This window comes from Lactuca virosa, chromosome 9 (assembly GCF_052849685.1).
Source record: "Lactuca virosa cultivar CGN04683 chromosome 9, Lactuca_virosa_CGN04683_v6, whole genome shotgun sequence".
Lineage (NCBI taxonomy): Eukaryota > Viridiplantae > Streptophyta > Magnoliopsida > Asterales > Asteraceae > Lactuca > Lactuca virosa.
In genome coordinates this window covers 91100064-91120520 of record NC_136434.1, presented here as the reverse complement: position 1 = coordinate 91120520, position 20457 = coordinate 91100064, and the positions used below count along the sequence as shown (strand labels likewise).

Below are 20457 nucleotides of genomic sequence, written 5' to 3'. Positions count from 1 at the left end.
GGACTTCTACAAAAAGGTTGAACAACAATTTCTAGTTTTTAGCATTGATGATTTTGGATTACGAATAAATGCTTTAAATGAAAAAAGAAGATTTGTGATGATGAATCTATGATTTTGGATGAATAATTGAAGACTTTTGATAAAGAATCAATGGAGTGGATCAATCTAAAAATATTAAGCAGATTATGTGTTGACAAATACATAAAAAGAAAAGAATGATTACAAAAACACCCCTATCTAATTAAAAAAAATGAGTCGTCTTTTTTATAGAATTGTTGGCTCAAATTTATTATGTGTTATGGATTATATATTTGTTCTTGGTTGAACGTCTCTCTCTCTCTCTCTCTCTCTCTCTCTCTCTCTCTCTCTCTCTCTCTCTCTCTCTCTCTCTCTCTCTCTCTATATATATATATATATATATATATATATATATATATATATATATATATATATATATATATATATATATATATATATATATATACCTTAATAAGCATTTACCCCAAAATGCTGAATTTTAAGAGGTATAACTCTTTATGCGATTTGTACAATAACTTTATGCATCGAATGGTCAACAAATAGATAAGTCAAGGCTAAGGATAAGGGTAACGATGGGTCATTCAATGAAGACTAATTCAAATGACCATCTCCTAATTTTTTACTTAAAATATGAGAGATCGTTCAAAGATGAACCAGTATTCCGTAATGTTCGGCGCCAACTGAATCGGTGAAGAGGAGGGAATACACGTTATATAACATTAGCCCAGACCGATCTTCATTTTCATATTAATTGAGATACGATTGATATGCAGGAAACATACGTCGGCCACTGTTTACCCTGATCTGCCTTCTCCACCGGTAAATCTTGATACATCACAACCGTCCTAGACTCATCTGCTTTATCTTCCACGACCACTGAAGCCATCAGTTCTAGGTAAGACCACTCTAAAAATTTTGGTGGTGTTTTCAATGGCAGGAATATCATCAATCGCTCTTTGGTTCCGTATAATCCACTTCCACCATCATAAACTCTACAATCGTAGAAACTCGTTTGATCCCCCAAAATACATGTTGAACAAACCTCTTGACGATGCTCTTCAAATGACAGTAAGATTTTTTATGAACCTTAGATCTTGATCAATTAATATATGAACCTTAGCCCCAAAACACTATCCCCAATTTCTAAAGATACTATTTTTATCCATCTCCATCTTTCCCCAAATGATTTTCAATAGAAATGATGTCGGACCACCACAACCTTCTCTCTTTTCAGGTTATATTCATATTCCCTTGATTCTGACGTCATCTGATTTCAGTTTTGCTTCTGCATCTCTTTCCATATTCGTCTTCACCAACATATAGGTAATATATTTTGTCAAATGCTCCAACATTTCACTAACCCTCTTAGTTTTCATCTTTATTTTATGTATATATTTTTTATTTCAGGGTATGCGATCCATAGAGAAGGTAATTCTTCTCTCCTTCACCATTTAAAGTTTTCCTTTTTTGTTTAGTTGCATAAATCTTTGATTTTGATGTAGATCTGACTTCATATGTATATGCGTGTTTCTTGAAGTTGTTTGGATATCTTATCCAACTTCCCTTTCTTGTTAGTTTTTTTCCATCATGCTTTATTCATTCATAAAAATTTCATAAAATACTAAAATAACGTCTTATTAGGTTTTGAACCAAGCATGGAAATAGAAGCTGAAACGATGGAATGAAGAAGACTTTACTTATGGTTTTAGGTTTGTTTTGATATTTTGACTGGTTTTTGATTTCTTTATGTTCATAGTTTCACCCGTACCTCCACCTCCAAAGTAATGTTCCCACCATGAATCAAGCCCTAATCCTCTTCAATTCTTCCTTCTCATGTCCAAAACATATTCAATGCTTCTGATGTGGGGTGAGAAACAGAGAAAAGAGCTTGAGGAACGAGCTTGAAAAGATGGTGAGAGAAGATCTTGAAGGGCTTCACTTCTTTTATGTAGATTTTTTCCCTATTCCATGTTATATGTTTCTAATTTTTGTTAATGTGTGTATGTTTTGTGATTATGCCTTGACCTTGAAACCCCATGGTTGTCGTTTCTAAACATAAAAAATTATTACACCTGACATATTATTCTCTTCTCTGTATGTTTTTTTTGTTTGAACAAATGGTTAGGGAAAATCTGGACATCACCACCAGCTTCTTCCTTCCCTCATCCAGGTAATTCATATTTTGGTTGATAATTTTTTAAGATATGAAAGTTTTTTTCTCTCTTTTAGGCTTTATTCCTTTCTCATCTTCATCATTTTCATTCTTTTCATCCGAGTACCCTATTAAAGGCTCAGCCTTATGCCCAATGGTGTTTTAGATTCTTGTATTTTCTCTGGTTATCAACCGGTTAGTGTTGTAGATAGTTGTATTTTATTTGGTTATTGACACTAAGTTTTGTTTTTTTATGGCATAATGACTTAAGAAGAGCTAGATTTGTTGTTTTTATGCAATTTACTTCACTGCAAGTTGAAAACAGGGGTAAAAGAGAAAAATTACTAGATCTAACTGAAGTGGAGATTAAATTAAGTTCATGTTGGTTTTTGAAGAGCTTTAGTGGATGGTATGTCATGAGTCAAGGAGATACTGCTATGATTTGCTCCTTGGTGGATAACTTTTAAATTTTTTTTCTTTTTCTTTCTTTTTATCAAAGATAATGTTTTATATAACAAATAAATTATGTTGATAACATAATCAAAATCATTTTATATTTGGCAGGTGACCCATGGCACCTAAAGATACAAACCTTTTATAAGGAAATAGATCTATTATTTGTCATACTTAAAGTTTTCAATTACCATCACATAAAGTTTTCAAGTACCATCACAGGTTAGTCACCATCTTAACTTGATAGCTTGCCATGGGGATAGGGTAAATGATGGAAGTTTGTGGGGCTTGCAACATAAGAACAAAAGATTGGGTATTATCAATTCAGTCTAACCTGTTGGAATTTTGACTATGGAATCTTTCTTATGAGGGCAAGGTTTAAAATTTAGCAAGGTATGGTAAGACTTTTTTTTATTGACTCATACACCAATATGTTCTTCTTCAATTCAGTCTAACCGGCAGTGGGTTTCTCTTTTCTGTTTTAATTTTTATTTTTTTCGAAATTGTGCTTCTTCAATACTAATTTTGGTCTATTTCCACATTATAGATGAAGGTCATGAAGCAAGATGGCTGCCTAAAGGTCTTGTTCTTTCATCTCCTGCTTCGTGTGTGATGTGTGAATGTTCAGAAGTTGAAAGTATAGATATATATATTTTCATCATTTGGTTCACAAATTTGTTTGATTCCTCTATACAAAAGTTATGATTATTTTTCTGAACAAAAGAAACATTCATAACTATGTCCTGACAAGGATGAGGAACAACGATTAGTACAATAAAAGCAATTAAAATTATTCTTTTATTTTGTTTTAGATATTCTCTGTTTTAAAAGAGTGTTTTTTGTGAGTGTGAAGAGTTGAACAAGTATTGGAAGTTGTTCACATTGCAGCCAATAAAAACATTGTTCCTGTGCCATGTTAGTCTTGTGGCGTCACAATGGGTTTGGGACAGGTAGTTGTTAAATTATATTTCATTAGTTATGTGAACTGATAACCTGAAAGTGCTAACATTGAGTTCTAGATTGAATAATCATTGCCGTTTTTATGAAAGTGGTGCACAACAAGCTGTAGGAATACAATTCAGGCGTTAAAACCTAATATGGCTCAGTATTTTTTTTTCTTCCTTCTGCTGAAACTTAGATCCAGGTCAGCCTTTTTTATTAATGATAAAATGTGACTTCTCTTTGTTACTTTTTGATTTTCAGGTTTCTATTGTTGTAGGATAAAATTGGGAATAGCATCAAGAAATGAATATCTCTATTCTATTTGTTCTTACATAAACCCCTCTAAATCAGGTAATCCCAAAAAGTTTTTTTTTTGTGAACATTTTATATGGATTTTAGTTTTGTTTCACTCTCAATCTTGATATTTTTTTCAGACATGAGAGAGGAGAAAGTCTATGATTGCAAGCCCTAAATTTCAACTTAAAGGTACATCTTTCTTTCAGATCACATTATCAAAAGATATAAAATGAAAGCAGGATCTTTTTGGTCATTCTTTTGCTAATTATCAGTTTTGTTTTAAGATGGAAGGGTATTAATGTCAAAACACTAACTTATTCTTTTTTTTTCTTTTTGTAAATTTATGTTTAAGGTATTGGTTAGTAATGCAGTGATGATTAGATTTCTTAATGTGAAGCTTTAGATAGAATGATTTGTAAAAAAAACTTGGGATCCCTACAGAAGTACAACAACAAGTAAATTCTTTACCTTTAAAATCTTTATACTTTGATGATTTTATCATTCATGCGGCTAAATTTGTGATGAACAACTAAAAATTGATTAAGATCTTTCTAAAAGGCAAAATGGTCATTTTTTGGTTATTATTAAAGATACAGGTTTATTCTTGGTTTTATGGTTATGGATTGATACATAGAGAAAAAGAAAAGCAAAAGGAGAAGATATCAAGGGATTTTTAAAGGAGGTTGGATGTTTTGGTACAAAAAATGGATAGAGGGCAAAATGGTCTTTTTTGGAGTTTGTCAAAAATAACAGGATCATTTTTGTTAGAAGTATCCATCAAGATTATGGATAGCTCATGGGTAAAGTGGAATGGTTTAAAAAAAATTTAAAAAATGGTGCAATAAAAACAACAAATTGTATTTTGATGATTATAGGATTTGGCATATTGTTTTTTTTTGTTATTGACATTTGCGATTGGCTCGAGAGGAAGGGATAATGCATTTTTAAAATTTTATGGTCTTTTGGATATAGATGGTAGCAAAATTTTGGTTTTTATTAATGTAAGAGGCTTAAGGGGTGTACTATTTGCATCTCCAATTTTTTTGATGTCCGGTACCAAAGGTATTTGAAGTGGAAAAATTCAAAATTTGATTAACATTCTCCTTTACTCTTGCAAAGATAATGTGATGATTATTGGAGGACATGGAAGTTTCAATTTAACATTTGCAAGAAGGAACTCTTGAACAAAATTGTCATTTCCATGAATTTTAATAAATTTTGAATTGAAGGAATTTCTTTTTTCGGTTCAATCCCGAACATTTTCGTTGGTTGGCTTTGAGTTTTTTCCAAAAAAAAAATCTTTTTTCGGTTCAATCCCGAACATTTTCATTCGTTGGCTTTGAGTCCCCCCCCCCCCCCACCAAAAAAAAAAGAACAAAAAACAAACACAAAATGATCATTTGGTATCCTTTAAGCACACTTATATTTTTAGTTAATTCTTATTTTAGCTACATATTTAAATTTAATGTTTAATAAATTAATCTGAAAATAAGAAATAATTTATCCAAAATAAACAAAAATATGACAATTGACAACTTATAAGTAAATTAGTTATACATGAAATATACACATATATTAAATATACTTTAATGATTCGTGATATTTTTTTTTTGATATATTTACGACATGCATATAAAAATAAAAATAAAAATATTGATGGGAAACTAACACCTCCTCCTTAAAAATACTATATTTGTCTCATATTTGTTGTCAACTTTTGATTTTTAAAGTCTTTATTGTTCAACTTTAATCTTAAATATGTTTGTTTTTTGATCTATAATATTTGATGGAGAATATATGAATGGATTGTGTTTTACATGTCTTTTCATTGTTATAAGTTTCATCGAGTAATATATAACACAAATAAAAATATTTAAGGTCAAAAATTAAAAAATAAAGGCTTGAAAAGTCAAAAGTAAATTGTAAATTTGGAACATAAAGAGTAACAATTAATAGTTTATATTTGACTTAATTAACATTTTAAATTTTTTTATTTACGACTTATTATTTTTGTTACATCCATCTTATCACCCAATACGTCTTCTTTTACTACAAATTTGTAAACAATCTGAACTTTTCATTTTTATTCTTACTAATTTCGTATAATGTTACCATAACTTTTATTGATCATTGTTTAGATTTAGTAAATTATTTGCACAAAAAAACTAATTTCTTCTACAAAGTAATTTTTGAAAAACTATTCACACCCGTCGCTTGGCGCGGGTAAACGGCTAGTATATATATATATATATATATATATATATATATATATATATATATATATATATATATATATATATATATATATATATATATATATATATATATATATACACCGTTTGAAATGATAAATAAATATTTATATCAAGAACTAGTTATAACCGTAAATAACGCTAACAAAGTCGTAAAAGCCCTCATTACATGCCACGGAAAAATGCATGACAATATTGTCGTGCCATGTGTAACAAACAAAGCATAAATGAGAGAAACATATCACAAACCTTTTCATCTTTAATTCCATACCATTCTGTTTGTTCATACACATAATGAGATGCACACATTCTTGAGCAAATACACATGAAATACATCTGAATCAATGAATTGTGTATGTACCGTAGATATGGTGTCACCGGAAAGGAACAAATAGGTTTTTGCAATGCTAATTGTAGATGATTGATTCGAACATCATTAAAGTCTATAAGTAGCCAACGACTCTCTCTCTCTCTCTCTCTCTCTCTCTCTCTCTCTCTCTCTCTCTCTCTCTCTCTCTCTCTCTCTCTCTCTCTCTCTCTCTCTATATATATATATATATATATATATATATATATATATGTGTGTATAAAGACGAGACCCTCCTCGTCATTAGTGAGAAAACACTTGCTAAGGGGGTGTTTGACAAATGAGTTTGTTAGCTTATTACAGGTTCTACATCGCTATAAGCTAAAAAAATGTTCGGATAAAAAATAGCTTATAGCGGTTACAAAGTACTAATAAATCATTTTTCATAAATTAACTCCTTCTAACCACTTAGCCTATAAGCTAATAAGTCATAATTATAGGCTAATAAGTCATAAGCATTTTTTGCCATACATCCCCTAAATATTTTGATATATTAGAGAACTCATTATTGTTCCATTCATATTCATTTTATGTAAATCTTTTCGGAATCAAGCTTATTCTCAAATTTATATAAAAGGATATATAGTTAAGATCATTGAAGTTTCGGTTTATGAGGGAAAAGCTTCACTTTATGAGGGAATCATGAAATTAAATCATGTATATTATGCATATAATGTTTAATTCCTTGATGCTAATATACCCCAAAATGACCCTATGGGAAAAGGTGATAAAAGTTGAAGGACTTGAAATGAAAATATTGGAATATACGAAGAGAAAAAGGAATAGAGAGGCTCTCTCTCTCTTTTATGACTTATGAGCAGTGGGAAATCCGCACCAAAATCAACAAAAAATCAATCGGCAATTTGGCATGATCTTCTGCTGTTTCTCTCTCTGTAACCACTTCTGCTAAAGGTAAACCAAACGATCGCATTTCCCTTCAATCTTCTTTACACAAATTCATTTCATGTTCATGTTCCTTTTTCTTTTTTTTAATCATCAAAATCGATAATCGTTTCTCACTGACGAGGGGATCTTCTTTTGCGGGAAATCTTTTCGTTCTGCTTTTTCTATGAAATATTATAGAGAGTAAGAGAGAGAAGGAAAAAGAAATGGGTCGGCTGTTTGTGGTAACTCTCGATGGGAGCATCTACAGCTGCAAGCATTGCAAAACCCATTTAGCCCTTTCTGATGACATCATATCTAAGGTACACTCCCAATTCAAATGTGTTTTTATCAATTATGCGTATGTGATCAACAATGTGTGCGTCTGTTTATGTGTATGAGCAAACGAAATGTTATGAATTCAACATGAAAATGGTTTCCCCTTCTTGTAAATATTCGTTTATATCTCTGTAACGTTTTAGGGTTCTACAATTTTTATAATCTGATAGAACTTACTCTAGCAAGATGTTAGAATTTTACTTTATTGTTTCTTTCTTTTTAGGGTTAGAAATGTTGATTTAAGCATACATATGATCTTGATTGTTATGGCTATTTGGTTTGTATTAATGTTAACTTCTCATGGATCACCACTCACCACTAGTGAAGAAAGATACCCTAAATAATAAAATACCCTAATTTTCTTATCTCAAAATTGAAGAGTGTAATCACACTATGTCAACATGGCATGGATTTTTTGACCTAAAAATTCATTCTTTTAGTTGTATTTACTATTTAGTTTGCCATTTTTAGTTGGTAATTTCATTCAAATCAAAATCTTTTCATATCCCTTTGATTTTGTTTCACTTTTGTTTTTGTGGGTTTTTAATATCTTTATTGTTTTTATAACAGGCATTTCACTGTCGACATGGGAAGGCTTATCTATTTGACAAGGTGTAAGTGTTCTTATTTTATGTTTTAACCTTTTTGGCTCTAAATAAAATGTAGTTTTCATACATAGATTTAGAAAACAGTGACATGTCATCATTTTGATGTTTTTTTTCCCAGTGTGAATGTGACTGTTGGAGAGAAAGAAGAGAGGATGATGATAACTGGAATGCATACGGTTGTTGATATATTCTGTGTTCGTTGTGGTTCCATTGTTGGCTGGAAATATGTGAGATTTATTTACGTTTACACCCCTCTTCTTTTTTCAAATAAACATTAAGTGATTCTTTTTGTTTGCATTAATTTCAGGAGTCAGCACATGAAAAGGGACAAAAGTACAAAGAAGGGAAGTTTATTCTTGAGAGGTATGAAATGTGAATTAGAGAAAGAGTGTTTGGTGTAAGAATAAAAATGGTGGTTTGACTTTTTGACTTTTTGAGCAGGTTTAAGGTATTGGGTCCAGATGGGAGCATGTATGTATTGGGGCAGGAGGTTCAGGTGGGTGGAAGTGATGATGCAGATGATGCATGAATGTGATTCGCTCTTCCTTCTTATTCTGTACAGTTCTTAACTGTTATAGCCCTTTTAATTTCTAGGATATGCTTTTAGTGGAAGTCATATATATATATATATATATATATATATATATAGAGAGAGAGAGAGAGAGAGAGCGAGAGAGAGAGAGATACATAATATATTATATTAAGTCGATCATTTTGCCTATTTTTTGCCATTTCCAAATGTGGAAATCAGAGACGTGTCAATCTTCTTGTATGGAAATATTAAGGGAAAGGCAAATTGCAAATTTATGAATATTGACATGTCAACACCTTTGCATGCATGGTTGTGTGGAAGTTTATCACCATGCATATCATTATCTTTACATTTATGTGTTTATGGTTATTTAAGCCATTTATGGCCATGTTTTTTCATGTTCAGAAGTAGTAGAACACAATACAATGTTAGTTGTGTGTTTGTGGTATTCATTCCAAAAGAACCTTGTCATGTAACATTCTCGTTGTGTATAAGAAGTTGTGATTCCATTCTCAAGTTAACAAATTGGTATCAGAGCCAAACTCATAGTTGACTTCAAGTAGTTATCAGTGTCATGAAACTCAACCATCAAAATTACAATATGTTAGTAGCATGTATCATGTCGTACTTATAGGGGTGAGATCTGTGAGAAGTGCTTAATCGTGTTGAGACAAGACAAAAATGGAAGATAAAAGCAAGCAAGACAATGTTAATTCTAAGTACGACAATGGATGAAGACGTGTTGGAGCACATCAGAGACGTTGTGACTCTAGAGGAAGCATAAGACACGTTGCTTGTGTTGTTCTTAAAGAAAAACGATACAAAGCTACAACTTCTCATAAATAGACTTCTTTCGGTGGCCGAATGTAACATGATATACCCCAATGTTTCCTTATACGGAGTTAAGTCTATATGTAGAGAGATCTCATAGCTTGATCCTAAGGACAAATTAGGGAACCAAGAATGAAATAGATAATAATTCATGTTTTAAAACCTGGATTTAAAAGTTTCATGATAGCAATACAAGGATGTTTTACCCAACCGCATAGTTGTTAAGATCCCGATTTAGGTCTTAAGATCTTACGATTTTAAGATCCTACAAACCAAAAACGATCATGGTCTCATTAGAATCTATCCGAAGCAAGATCTATAGTGAGATCCTAGGATTCTGATTAGGATCTTAACATCCTAACACGATCTGATCTCACCTCTTTAGTTTTATTATATAGTTAAACCTCAAAAGTAATCTATTCAACTTGAAATCAAGCATTGCAAGTTGCAAGAAGCTTCATAGAGCATCTTCACTTCATCTCGAGTTAGGCAGATTACACTCATGATATTCAATTTGTGATTTTAAGCCTTTAGTTGTAGATCATAATGATCGTGTGTTTTTTTTTTCTAATTAAGATGTTTTCTTCCTATTTTTTATAGTTTGCAGCAATATGTTTAAAAAGATAGAGTAGACTCCATATTGACATCTGACATCAAATTATAATGTATACTCTACACCCAAGACCTTACGAGCAAAATTTAATATAAGTTCATTTTGGTAAGATCTTCCGATCCTGATCCAATCTTATGATTACGATCTTGAAAAACATAAAACGTTGTTGGGTAAGAATCTGATCTTGAAAACCTTGAGTCTCAGCCATCTCTTGTTGAGTTTGAGAACCTGCCTAGAGGACCAAGAAGCACCGGCTTTTATTACATACCAAGAATAAAAGGAACATACGCTCTTAGTGTTGCAAATGACTAGTCTGGAATTATGTTATGTTTAACCAGAATGACACATTCTTATGTCTTTGTTCTAATGAAGAATTCATCGATCAAATGTATGAGGTATCACGTTTATTGACGATTTCTCACACTATGTATGGGTATACTTCATGAAAGAAAAGTCATAAGCCTTCACAAAATTCAAGGAATTCAAATGTGAAGCAGAAAGTTTGACCAAACAAAGTGTTTGTTGTTTACGATCATAGAGAGTATCTTACTTTGGAGTTAGTTAAAGGCTCACAAGATTAGAAGACAATTGACATGCCCAAACACCCCATAGCAAAATGGAATCTCAAAGAGGAAAAGTCGACACATGGTAGAAATATTTGGTTGTTGCATGATCCATGATAAAACAATACATATGAAACAATTTATCAAAAACTACTTATTTAGTATGCTTTTTATGAATAAATTGTTGCATTCTACATGGATGATATTCTAATCTACAAGAACAAAATCTTCCATTATAAAAATAAATCTTGTACAATTATCAAATAATGGAATATGAAACCACCAACCGGTCCCACAGACAACTCATCTATCAAAAGTATCCACACCACATCTGAGAGAATCAACAAATTATCCAATTTACAACCACATTTAATGCTCATAATCAACAAATTCAATTTTTTCTTTTATTTATTTTTATAATTAAGGTGAAATAGATAATGTACCTCATAAAATTATGTTCCACTATCCTTATCTTGATCAAAGTCCAACATGAAATCAGTCAAGTTTTCAGAATCAGCAATCGCTTCCTCCAATGTCATCTTACCTTTCCCTTTTGTAGGTTTTGGCTACACAATAAAATGTGGAAATCAGAGTTTTTTAAATATATAAAATTGTAAGGAAAATTCAAAATATAAATTAAAAAGATTACCTTTGATTTGCGAAGCTCGGGAGTAGTTTTCAATACACTCCAATTGCGTGTAATATTTTCATCATCCTCAAATTTTCCCTCATCATCACTATCCTATTAAAAGGAAATACATAATAATTATTATTCTTATAAATTATAATAATAATTATATTTACAATTATAACAATAAAAAGTAAAAACACTCATAGAACAATAAATGAATAAACTACCTCCTTTTCACCAATGTCAACAGCTTTAGCCATAGCTTCATCATCAGAAACCGGTGATTTTACCTTTTTACACAAGTGAAATGAATCATTGAAAATAATTCATTTAAGAAAAATAATAATAATAATAATAATAATGGAAGCTTATTTATTAGTTTTTAGTTATTACCTTTACTTTTTCAACCTTCTCTGAGGCCAATATTTTATCAATTTCCTCCTTTGATGTTATATTCCCATTCTAATCAATAATACAAAAGTATACAAAAGTAACTATTAGCTTAATAAATGACAAATTATACACGGAAGATTTTTTATATAATTTAAAAAAAAAAAAAAAAAAGTGAAGTATACTAACCTCTTGCAAATAAGCTAAAATATTAGGTGTAGGTTCATGAAAATCAGGACCTCTGAAATCAATCACTTGATCTGGATCTTGGATATAATTCACTGTTGGATAAACCGGATCTCCACCCCATACTACAAAACCAAAGGCAAATATGTCAAAAGTTTAATTATGCATTAACTTAATAATTGAAAAAACTTACTTTGCTTAATTTGATCTTCTCTCATCCTCATAGCCAATGGATCTCTTGAAATCCGATGATCAGTTCCCATCATTATGCGATATTCAGCAGCTGTTTGACATGAAAACATTTCTATGAGCTGTGTGTTTTCATCTTCTCCAGTTTCTTCAAAATGTTTTTCAACAGCTTCACGTGATGTGTCCTTTTTCCATGCTTTTACCCATTCTGAATAGTATGCTAATGGACCTTCTTTCTGCAATCTCTCACGTTCAGCCTGCAGCCTACACCATTCATTGGAATGGAATCAGTGATTACATTCCATGATTCAAGAAGAATTCAATTAAGATTTATACCTTTCTTCTTTATATAAATGTTTCCTAGCTCTATAAAGAGCAGTTTCAGTCAAAGTTGGCTCTTCACCAAAAAGCTTAATTTGACCAGTTTCAGCCATGGCCTTGAGAAACACCTGAAGTCAAACAACAAGGGTATATAACTATATAAGTAATTTCACAATAATTTCAAGGGTATATGAGTAATTTTACTAACTGTTTCAGCGTCAGGTCGTTTCTTCTGCCACCTGGACCATTGTTCTTTATCTGGTTTTCTCCAATTCCACCATAACTCTTCACTTGTAAGAGGCTCCTTAATTGGTTTTCTCTTTTGAGGATCAATAAAAGGGTGAGGGTTTCCAATCTTCTTGTCAAGTTCATATCCACTTAATTTCTCCATTTCAGATTCCTTTTGATACACCACAAAGTCAGAAAAATCGTCTTTTGATTCTTCAAATCCTTCATTCAAATCTAGATCTAAATCTTCACTCAAATCATCTTCTTGATCTAAAACTGTATTTGTTTCAGTGGAATTGGAAGCAGGAGTTGTTGAGGATTTGTTGTACATTTTCATTTTCCTTCTGCTTCCTGGATTTTGACCATAAGATGGAGCTACAGATGATGTGTCAGTGGGCCCAGGGGCACCGGCTGCCCGGGCTTGACCGACTGTGCCCTCTGGTAAATAATCCTGCCCGAGGATACTTGCCCGGGCACCTGAAGCTGGCTCAACCTGACCGGATATCGAGTCTTTGTAACTATGATATGGGGCCCTCTCAACAGATAGTTTCTCAAAAGATGGTTTCTCTTTCTCATCATCTGTTTTTTCACACTTTACACAAGGAAATAATGGAGCCCTTTTAGTGGTGTTCAATCTGAGTTTTGAATGCCATAGTGAAGATGGAAATGAACCTGCAAGAGATGTCTGTAGAATTCACAGATTTTTAATGAGCTTCTTTGAGGTTTAGTAGAATGTCAACTGTAATGAAACAGGTGTCTTTCAGAATGTGTTCTTTGTAGGTTTACACATAAAAGTTCAAAGTAAATCTACTTAAAGAACACTCAAGTGTTTGATGAAGAAAGAAACTCCACTTCTTTATGGGTAACAAACTAATTTCACAAGTTTTATGGTGTGTGAATCCAATAAATCGAAGTGACTTTTACCCAATCTGATTATTGGGACTTCAAATTGGTGTATCAATTTGAACAAATATACAATTAGAGTGTTTATTTCAGTCGATTTGCTAAGAGTCCCTTCAAAACTCGAACAAATCTTAATAATTCGAAACAGAGCTATAAAATAGTTTAACCTAACCTGAAATAACAGCGGAGTTTTGTTGGTTACACAGCCACATCCAGAAATCATAGTTATCGATTCTATCTGCAACAACAGCGATAAAGATTTTAGTACACGAGAAAGGTGAAAAAAACAATACCCAAAAGTTAATTGATGATTAAGATGCAACAAAGCAAAACAAGTTACAATGAGCCACTAAAATTCTGCAGATCGTAGCATGAATCTGGTAACGATAAGGGGTTTATGGAAGGTTCAATTGGACCTGCAAGTTCTTCTCGACAGGGTTTTAGGGAGGGACAACGAAGAAAGGAAAAATATCGGATAACGTTAAGTTACCAAATCTATTTCCAGAAGGGTTATTTTCATAAAAGACCCTATATTTTGATTTTTTTCTTTTTAGACCTAAAACTTTTTTCTTTTCCGAAAAAGACCTAACTTTTAGCTTTGACTTGTTATTTTAGACCCTAACAAGTAAATTAAGTATTTTTATTTCATAAAAGACCCTATATTTTATACTTTTTTCCAATCTAGACCTAAAATGTTTTTTATTTCAAGACTAATTGTATAAAAACATGATTATATCCTTTTAGTTTAAAAATAGACATCGATTTAAACAATGTAATTATTATGCTTACATTTATTTATGATTGGAAAATTCTTTTTCCACGTATATTTATAAAAAAAAGACCCTATATTTTGTTACTTTTTTCCATTTTAGACCTAAAATGTTTTTTTTTTCAAAATAAACTCAACTTTAAAATTGGTTATAATCTTCAAGACCAAATATATAAGGTACTTCTTGACTATACTGAAAAAGAAAGTATACATGTATACACAAAAAAATGTTATCTGATCTATTATCTTTTGAGCGAATATAACCTAGAAGAATTACAAAATTTTATTTTCTTCTAAAAGATATAATTAAACTTTATCTTGGATATATATATATATATATATATATATATATATATATATTATCATTAAACTTGATATATTGTTTATAAAAAATGTTATTATTACCGCTAATAAAAAGTTCGATGTTAATTTGATGTTTTTTGGTAACATAGACAATACATGGCTAAGATGAATCTTTTAGCATAATAACAACTTTTTTATTTGTAGAAAAAAACAACATACCATGTAATTTAATAAACTGTAGACAAAATAAGATTTTGCAATTTTAAACAAAACTTGAATTTGATATATCTAAACAAAACTATTATGAATGTTTAGGATTAATATTTTTATGTATGTATTTGATATAGTTATACCATATTATTCAATAACGGGCTAATGCTACAAAATATTCTATGGCTTTGGTTTAGGAGTATGATAGTTAGTTCGTTTGTTAACTGTTCCAAAAAAATTGATTAAAAAATTCAACCAAAAAAATAATATAGAAAAGTGAGAGAGGGAAATATGTCCAAACTCACGAAATAAGTATAATAGACAAACTAAAAAAAATATTTTGTATACAGTTTTGTTAAATTACCTGGTATGTTTATTTCCTACAAATAAAAAAAAATGTTATTATGCTAAAAGATTCTTTCTAGCCATGTATTATCCATGTTACAAAAAAATATCAAATTAACATCGAACTTTTTATTAGCAGTAATAATAACATTTTTTATAAATAATATATCAAGTTTAATGATATAATATATATCCAAGATATATCTTTTAGACAAAAATAAAATTTTGCAATTCTTCTAGGTTATATTCGTTCAAAAGATAATAGATCAGATAATATTTTTTAGTGTATACATGTGTACTTTCTTTTTCGGCGTAATAAAAAAGTACCTTATATATATTGGTCTTGAAGATTATAACCAATTTTAAAGTTGAGTTTATTTTGAAAAAAAAAACATTTTAGGTCTAAAACGGAAAAAACTACAAAATATAGGGTCTTTTTTATAAATATACATGGACAAAGAATTTTACAATCATAAATAAATGTAGGCATAATAATTATATTGTTTAAATCGATGTATATTTTTAAACTAAAAGGATATAATCACGTTTTTTATACAACTAGTCTTGAAATAAAAAACATTTTAGGTCTAAACTGGAAAAAAATACAAAATGTTGGGTCTTTTATGAAATAAAAATACTTAATTTACCTATTAGGGTCTAAAGTAACAAGTAAAAGGTAAAAGTTTGGTCTTTTTCGGAAAAGAAAAAACTTTTAGGTCTAAAAAGAAAAAAAATCAAAATGTAGGGTCTTTTATGGAAATAACCCTTTCCAGAAATATAAACATTGAATTTACATAAATAGTCCCTAAAATGTTACATAACAAGGTTTTATATTTTTATTATTGTTCTGTTATTAAATATTATTATAATGAAGATAGATTAAAATTTTAGATATCAGACATTTTCAAACTAAATTTATTTTTGTCTTTATAGCTTATTTATAGAATGTAAAACATAATAAAGTCTAAACATAATTTTGTTTATATTTTATAAATAAACTAGATTATGATCCGCGTTAAACGCGGGGAACATAAATTAAATACATATCACATTAATTTGTGGTTTTGTCTTATGTGGAATTTTAATTAAAAAAATGTTAGTTAGATTCATTTTTAGAGTTTTTGAACCAAACTTTTTTAATAAAAATATTTAAAATTTATATTAGAGCAATTTGGTTTTTAATACATTAATTTTTAACAAAAATGATCTACGTGATCTTTGTTTTATCACAACATAATGCAACTTCTTAATTAAAATAGGTTGTGTAGTAGCTTTATGAATTGACTTTGTTCGGTGTTCCAACTCCCATGAAGGCTCATATGACTCTTTTCATATTGGCCCTATAAAACCAAAAGCAACAATAAGGTGGTGTTTGTTTTTTGTCTGCAGATCTGCGTGGCCTCTTCTGTCTGCGCCGCGCAGACCACGCGCGGACATTAGCCTTCACAGACTGTTTGTTTTTTTGAAGACTGCAGACCTAAAAATGTATGTGCGCCCTCTTCTTGGCGCAGATGTGGACAAGAGTCTTCTAACATCTTCAGACATTTTCTAGCCTAAAAAAACACATATATCTATATTTTTTTTAAAGTTTTTTTTTAATTTATATTTTTCCAACTTTATTAATAATAAAAAATTTTAAAAAAAATTACAAAACTTTAAAAAAAAAACATTCGACGATACAAACATGATATTTTTGACAAATTTATAAATAAAGATTTATTACAATAATAGTCGTTGAAGTTGTTTATATAAATACGAAAAAAAAAATCATAATATATTTTTATATTTTTTTGCTAATTTTTGTAAAACATTATTTAATACACTATCGTCAAATTCTCGAGAAAATATTTATGCTACGTTTTTAATGGATTTAATTGAAAAAATCGAAGTTTATTTCCATTCATTTATGTATCAAATTCTTTTATCATTAATTATAATGTTTAGTTATAACTTTGCAACCAAAGTTGTTGGTTTTTATCAAATATATACTATAATTCATACCATTTTTATTTTTATTTTTTATACAATAATACATAAAGGTTGATATAGAATTGTTAATTATTTATAACAAAGTCATAAAAATATTAAAAAAAACACTTTGAAGTTTAAAAAAATCAGTTTATTTAGATTTCAGTTTATTTTAGTAGCCCGCAAATGTTAAAAAAAACAAACAGTCTTCTTTTTTTCAGATTGCAGACGTTTGGTCCACATCGTCTACTGCAGAGGTCTACAGATGTGGTCCGCAGACTGCAGACATTTTGTCTCAGAAAAAACAAACAGCACCTAAATTATTATATGTACCAACAACGTTAAAATCTACAAAGAAATTAGATAAACATTACAAATAAAGTGTATTGCCATACCCATAAACATCAAATTCAGACATTGTAATTTGGTCAATTTCTAAAGTATTTTTTCCTTATAAGAATTAAAATATGATTTTTCAGGCTACACTCAATCACATATACATATCTTCCGATCAAAGAAATTATTACAAAAAAACATGTTATGAACAAAAATATAATATTAGTTTCATAATTTGCCAAAGGTTAACACTAATAAATAATAATAAACTTTCACAAATCTTGTATTTTGGTCACCACATCCAACTAACAAATGAAATTCAGTATAGAGGATTGATTCAAGGAGTGTATCCATGACTTCTTGTAGCTGAATTTAGGGAAATGCTAAGACCTACTAAGATATGAGGGAACGGTCTGTGAAGCTACGATTGGTTTCTAAAGGGCAATACAAATTCAAAATCGTTAGCATATATATTTCCTACCTGCTTCAATTATCAAATTAGATTAAACTTGTCAAAATCAAATTTAAAAAAAAAATTATATGTAACCTAGCAATCAAACAACATATTTTTCATAGAAACAAATATCACAAATCTACAATTTACACTTCATATAATATTCTTAAATTATATATTACATCTTCATCTTTAATGGTCACTAACACCTCTTTCTGTCTTATTGTTGTGACATGCATCTATATCGAAAATAAGAGAAAGAACTATAAAGAACGAATGTTGACAGAGTGATCCTTCATTTAAAACGCAACAAAATTCTTCATAGAGCCATTAGGATTCTTCTATAGATCGCTAGAAGGTCTCTATAGTCACAACCAGTGTGGTATCCATGAGAACGCACCATTTAAAGTACCAATTTTGATTAATGTAAGTGAAAAATCATTTAGAATGTTTATCAGATGTGATTGTTTCCACTTGGATGTGAACATTAACATTCGTGTAGAGAAATTGAACTTCAAATGAACCCTGCATAGCCAAATCAACAAACATGACAACACAAAAAGAAGCCTAACTTGACATATAACGAAATTTCCAACAAATTTCAAAATTTTAAGGTTTCGTTGAACAATTTTTTCAATTTATCAAAATTTTATTTTATTACAACCCTATATGAGTAATTAAAAATCATGAAAATCATATATTATTTTTCTTTCTTTGGAAGTAACAGTTTTTGTTTGCCTTCTCCAAAAGTACGATATGTCATTGATGTTGATGATCATTTGGTTGAGGACATTGTTGCCAGATTATTAACATCGTAAACATCTTCCAGATTGTGTTTTAATTCTTCATGTCTAGACACTTTTTTAAAGGATGTCCACTTAGTTAGTGGACTTGCTGCAGTACTTTTATCAAGATTTGAAGCGGGTGTGATGTTATCACCAGTAAACGAAACAACATCCTAAATATAGAAAATAAATTCATATGTCAATTTAAAAGTTAATAATATTTTAAAATATTTAGAATATTAGATTTAGTTATATTATATTTAAAACCTTTTAAATTTAATATGTATTGAAATCCGAATTCTGTCGATAAAACGTTAAAAGAATCGGATTCTGACGCATATATTTGTAGTACATAGAAATATTTTAGTTGATCAACTGAAATATGAAAACAAAATTAAATAAGTGTGGTGTCTGTAGTATTTTTCGTAAAAGAATATTACCTGTTCGATGTTAAAAAAAAGTTCCAATTCAACAATGATTGTATTATCAACATTGAAGTTTGAGATTGCATAACCATCAACTTTGTTCTTCAAATTATAATTTAATTTTGAATTTTGAATGCCAACTTTTTATCCAAAAGTAAATTCAAAGGAGATGGATAAATCTTAATATTACCCTCCTAAAAAAATGAACGGTTATAAAATTAGATAGACAAAAAGTAAAAATTAGTTTTATGTAAATGAAGTTAATATCGATAACCTCATTAAGCTTTTGAAGCAAGTCTTGTGTGTTTTTTTCCAGAAGTTTCTTTGCGTCACGATCAAATAACGTAAGTGACACCATATCGGTAAAGTCTTGTACTCTAATGGTGATTTTGAAACTAAATCACTGATATAAACAAATTCAATAATATAAAATTAGAAAATTTAACCGAAGATTATAATAATATGTAGAAAAGAGTTATTGAAAACCTTGGAACAACAAATATGTCTTTGTTAATGCAAGTTGAAGTGTAACAATAAAAGACTTCTTTATCTTGCTTTTGGTCCGTTCCACCAATTTTGTCATCATGCATTAAAACGGCTTTTATGGCTTTATCTTGACAAACATAGGTCAACACATTTAAAACATCGATATAAATGATATAATTTTGTTTCTGTGACAAAATGAATGAAACTAATATACTTAAAGTAGATTGATAAATTTTTTTCATGACCTATCAACAAGAACATATTAATAACAGATAATAAGAACAGAGTCAATGCAAGAAATTGGAGAAGAATAAGGAAAACAGAGTAAAGAAAGAACCTGGAAAAAAGGAATTGGAGAAGAAGATCGTTGAAGAAGAACATTGTAAATCGTAGGACTCAATCCAAAATCGTAAGAATAATAACTTCAATGTATTATATATAGGGTGTTTTTGAATAAGCAAATGATTGTCTTCTAAAAAATTGGGATCCTAAGATATCATCTTGGAGATTTTCGGCTCATCTGGAAAAACAGAATGATATCAATTATATTAATTCAAAATTTCAAATTAATTGGCTTGCTTATTTAATGAGTTTTAAAATTCAAACCATTATCTCAAATTGATTCATTTTATGTGAGATATATTGGGAGATAATTTAT

At 29.9% G+C, this 20457-nt stretch overlaps 2 protein-coding genes across 3 annotated transcripts; one reads left to right on the top strand and one right to left on the bottom strand.

Moving 5' to 3' along the window:
- Positions 1–7291: 7291 nt before the first annotated feature.
- Positions 7292–9142, top strand: LOC145137406 (protein yippee-like). The gene is made up of 6 exons (XM_079071531.1): positions 7292–7414; positions 7586–7707; positions 8294–8337; positions 8450–8558; positions 8639–8694; positions 8773–9142. The coding sequence occupies exons 2-6, from the start codon at positions 7612–7614 to the stop codon at positions 8858–8860; spliced, it is 393 nt and encodes a 130-aa protein (XP_078927657.1). The 5' UTR covers positions 7292–7414; positions 7586–7611; the 3' UTR covers positions 8861–9142.
- Positions 9143–11009: 1867 nt separating this feature from the next.
- Positions 11010–14199, bottom strand: PTAC12 (plastid transcriptionally active 12). 2 transcript variants are annotated; one of them, XM_079072822.1, is made up of 11 exons: positions 14135–14199; positions 13891–13956; positions 12796–13500; positions 12603–12715; positions 12271–12530; positions 12081–12202; positions 11895–11963; positions 11729–11791; positions 11520–11612; positions 11314–11436; positions 11010–11201 (listed from the first exon to the last, which is right to left on the bottom strand). In XM_079072822.1, exons 2-10 carry the CDS (start codon positions 13939–13941, stop codon positions 11323–11325), a joined length of 1590 nt encoding a protein of 529 aa, XP_078928948.1. In that variant the 5' UTR covers positions 13942–13956; positions 14135–14199; the 3' UTR covers positions 11010–11201; positions 11314–11322. The 2 variants fall into 2 exon arrangements, with proteins under 2 accessions (XP_078928948.1, XP_078928947.1); XM_079072821.1 differs by having other exon boundaries at positions 14059–14191.
- Between the last annotated feature and the right edge of the window lie 6258 nt (positions 14200–20457).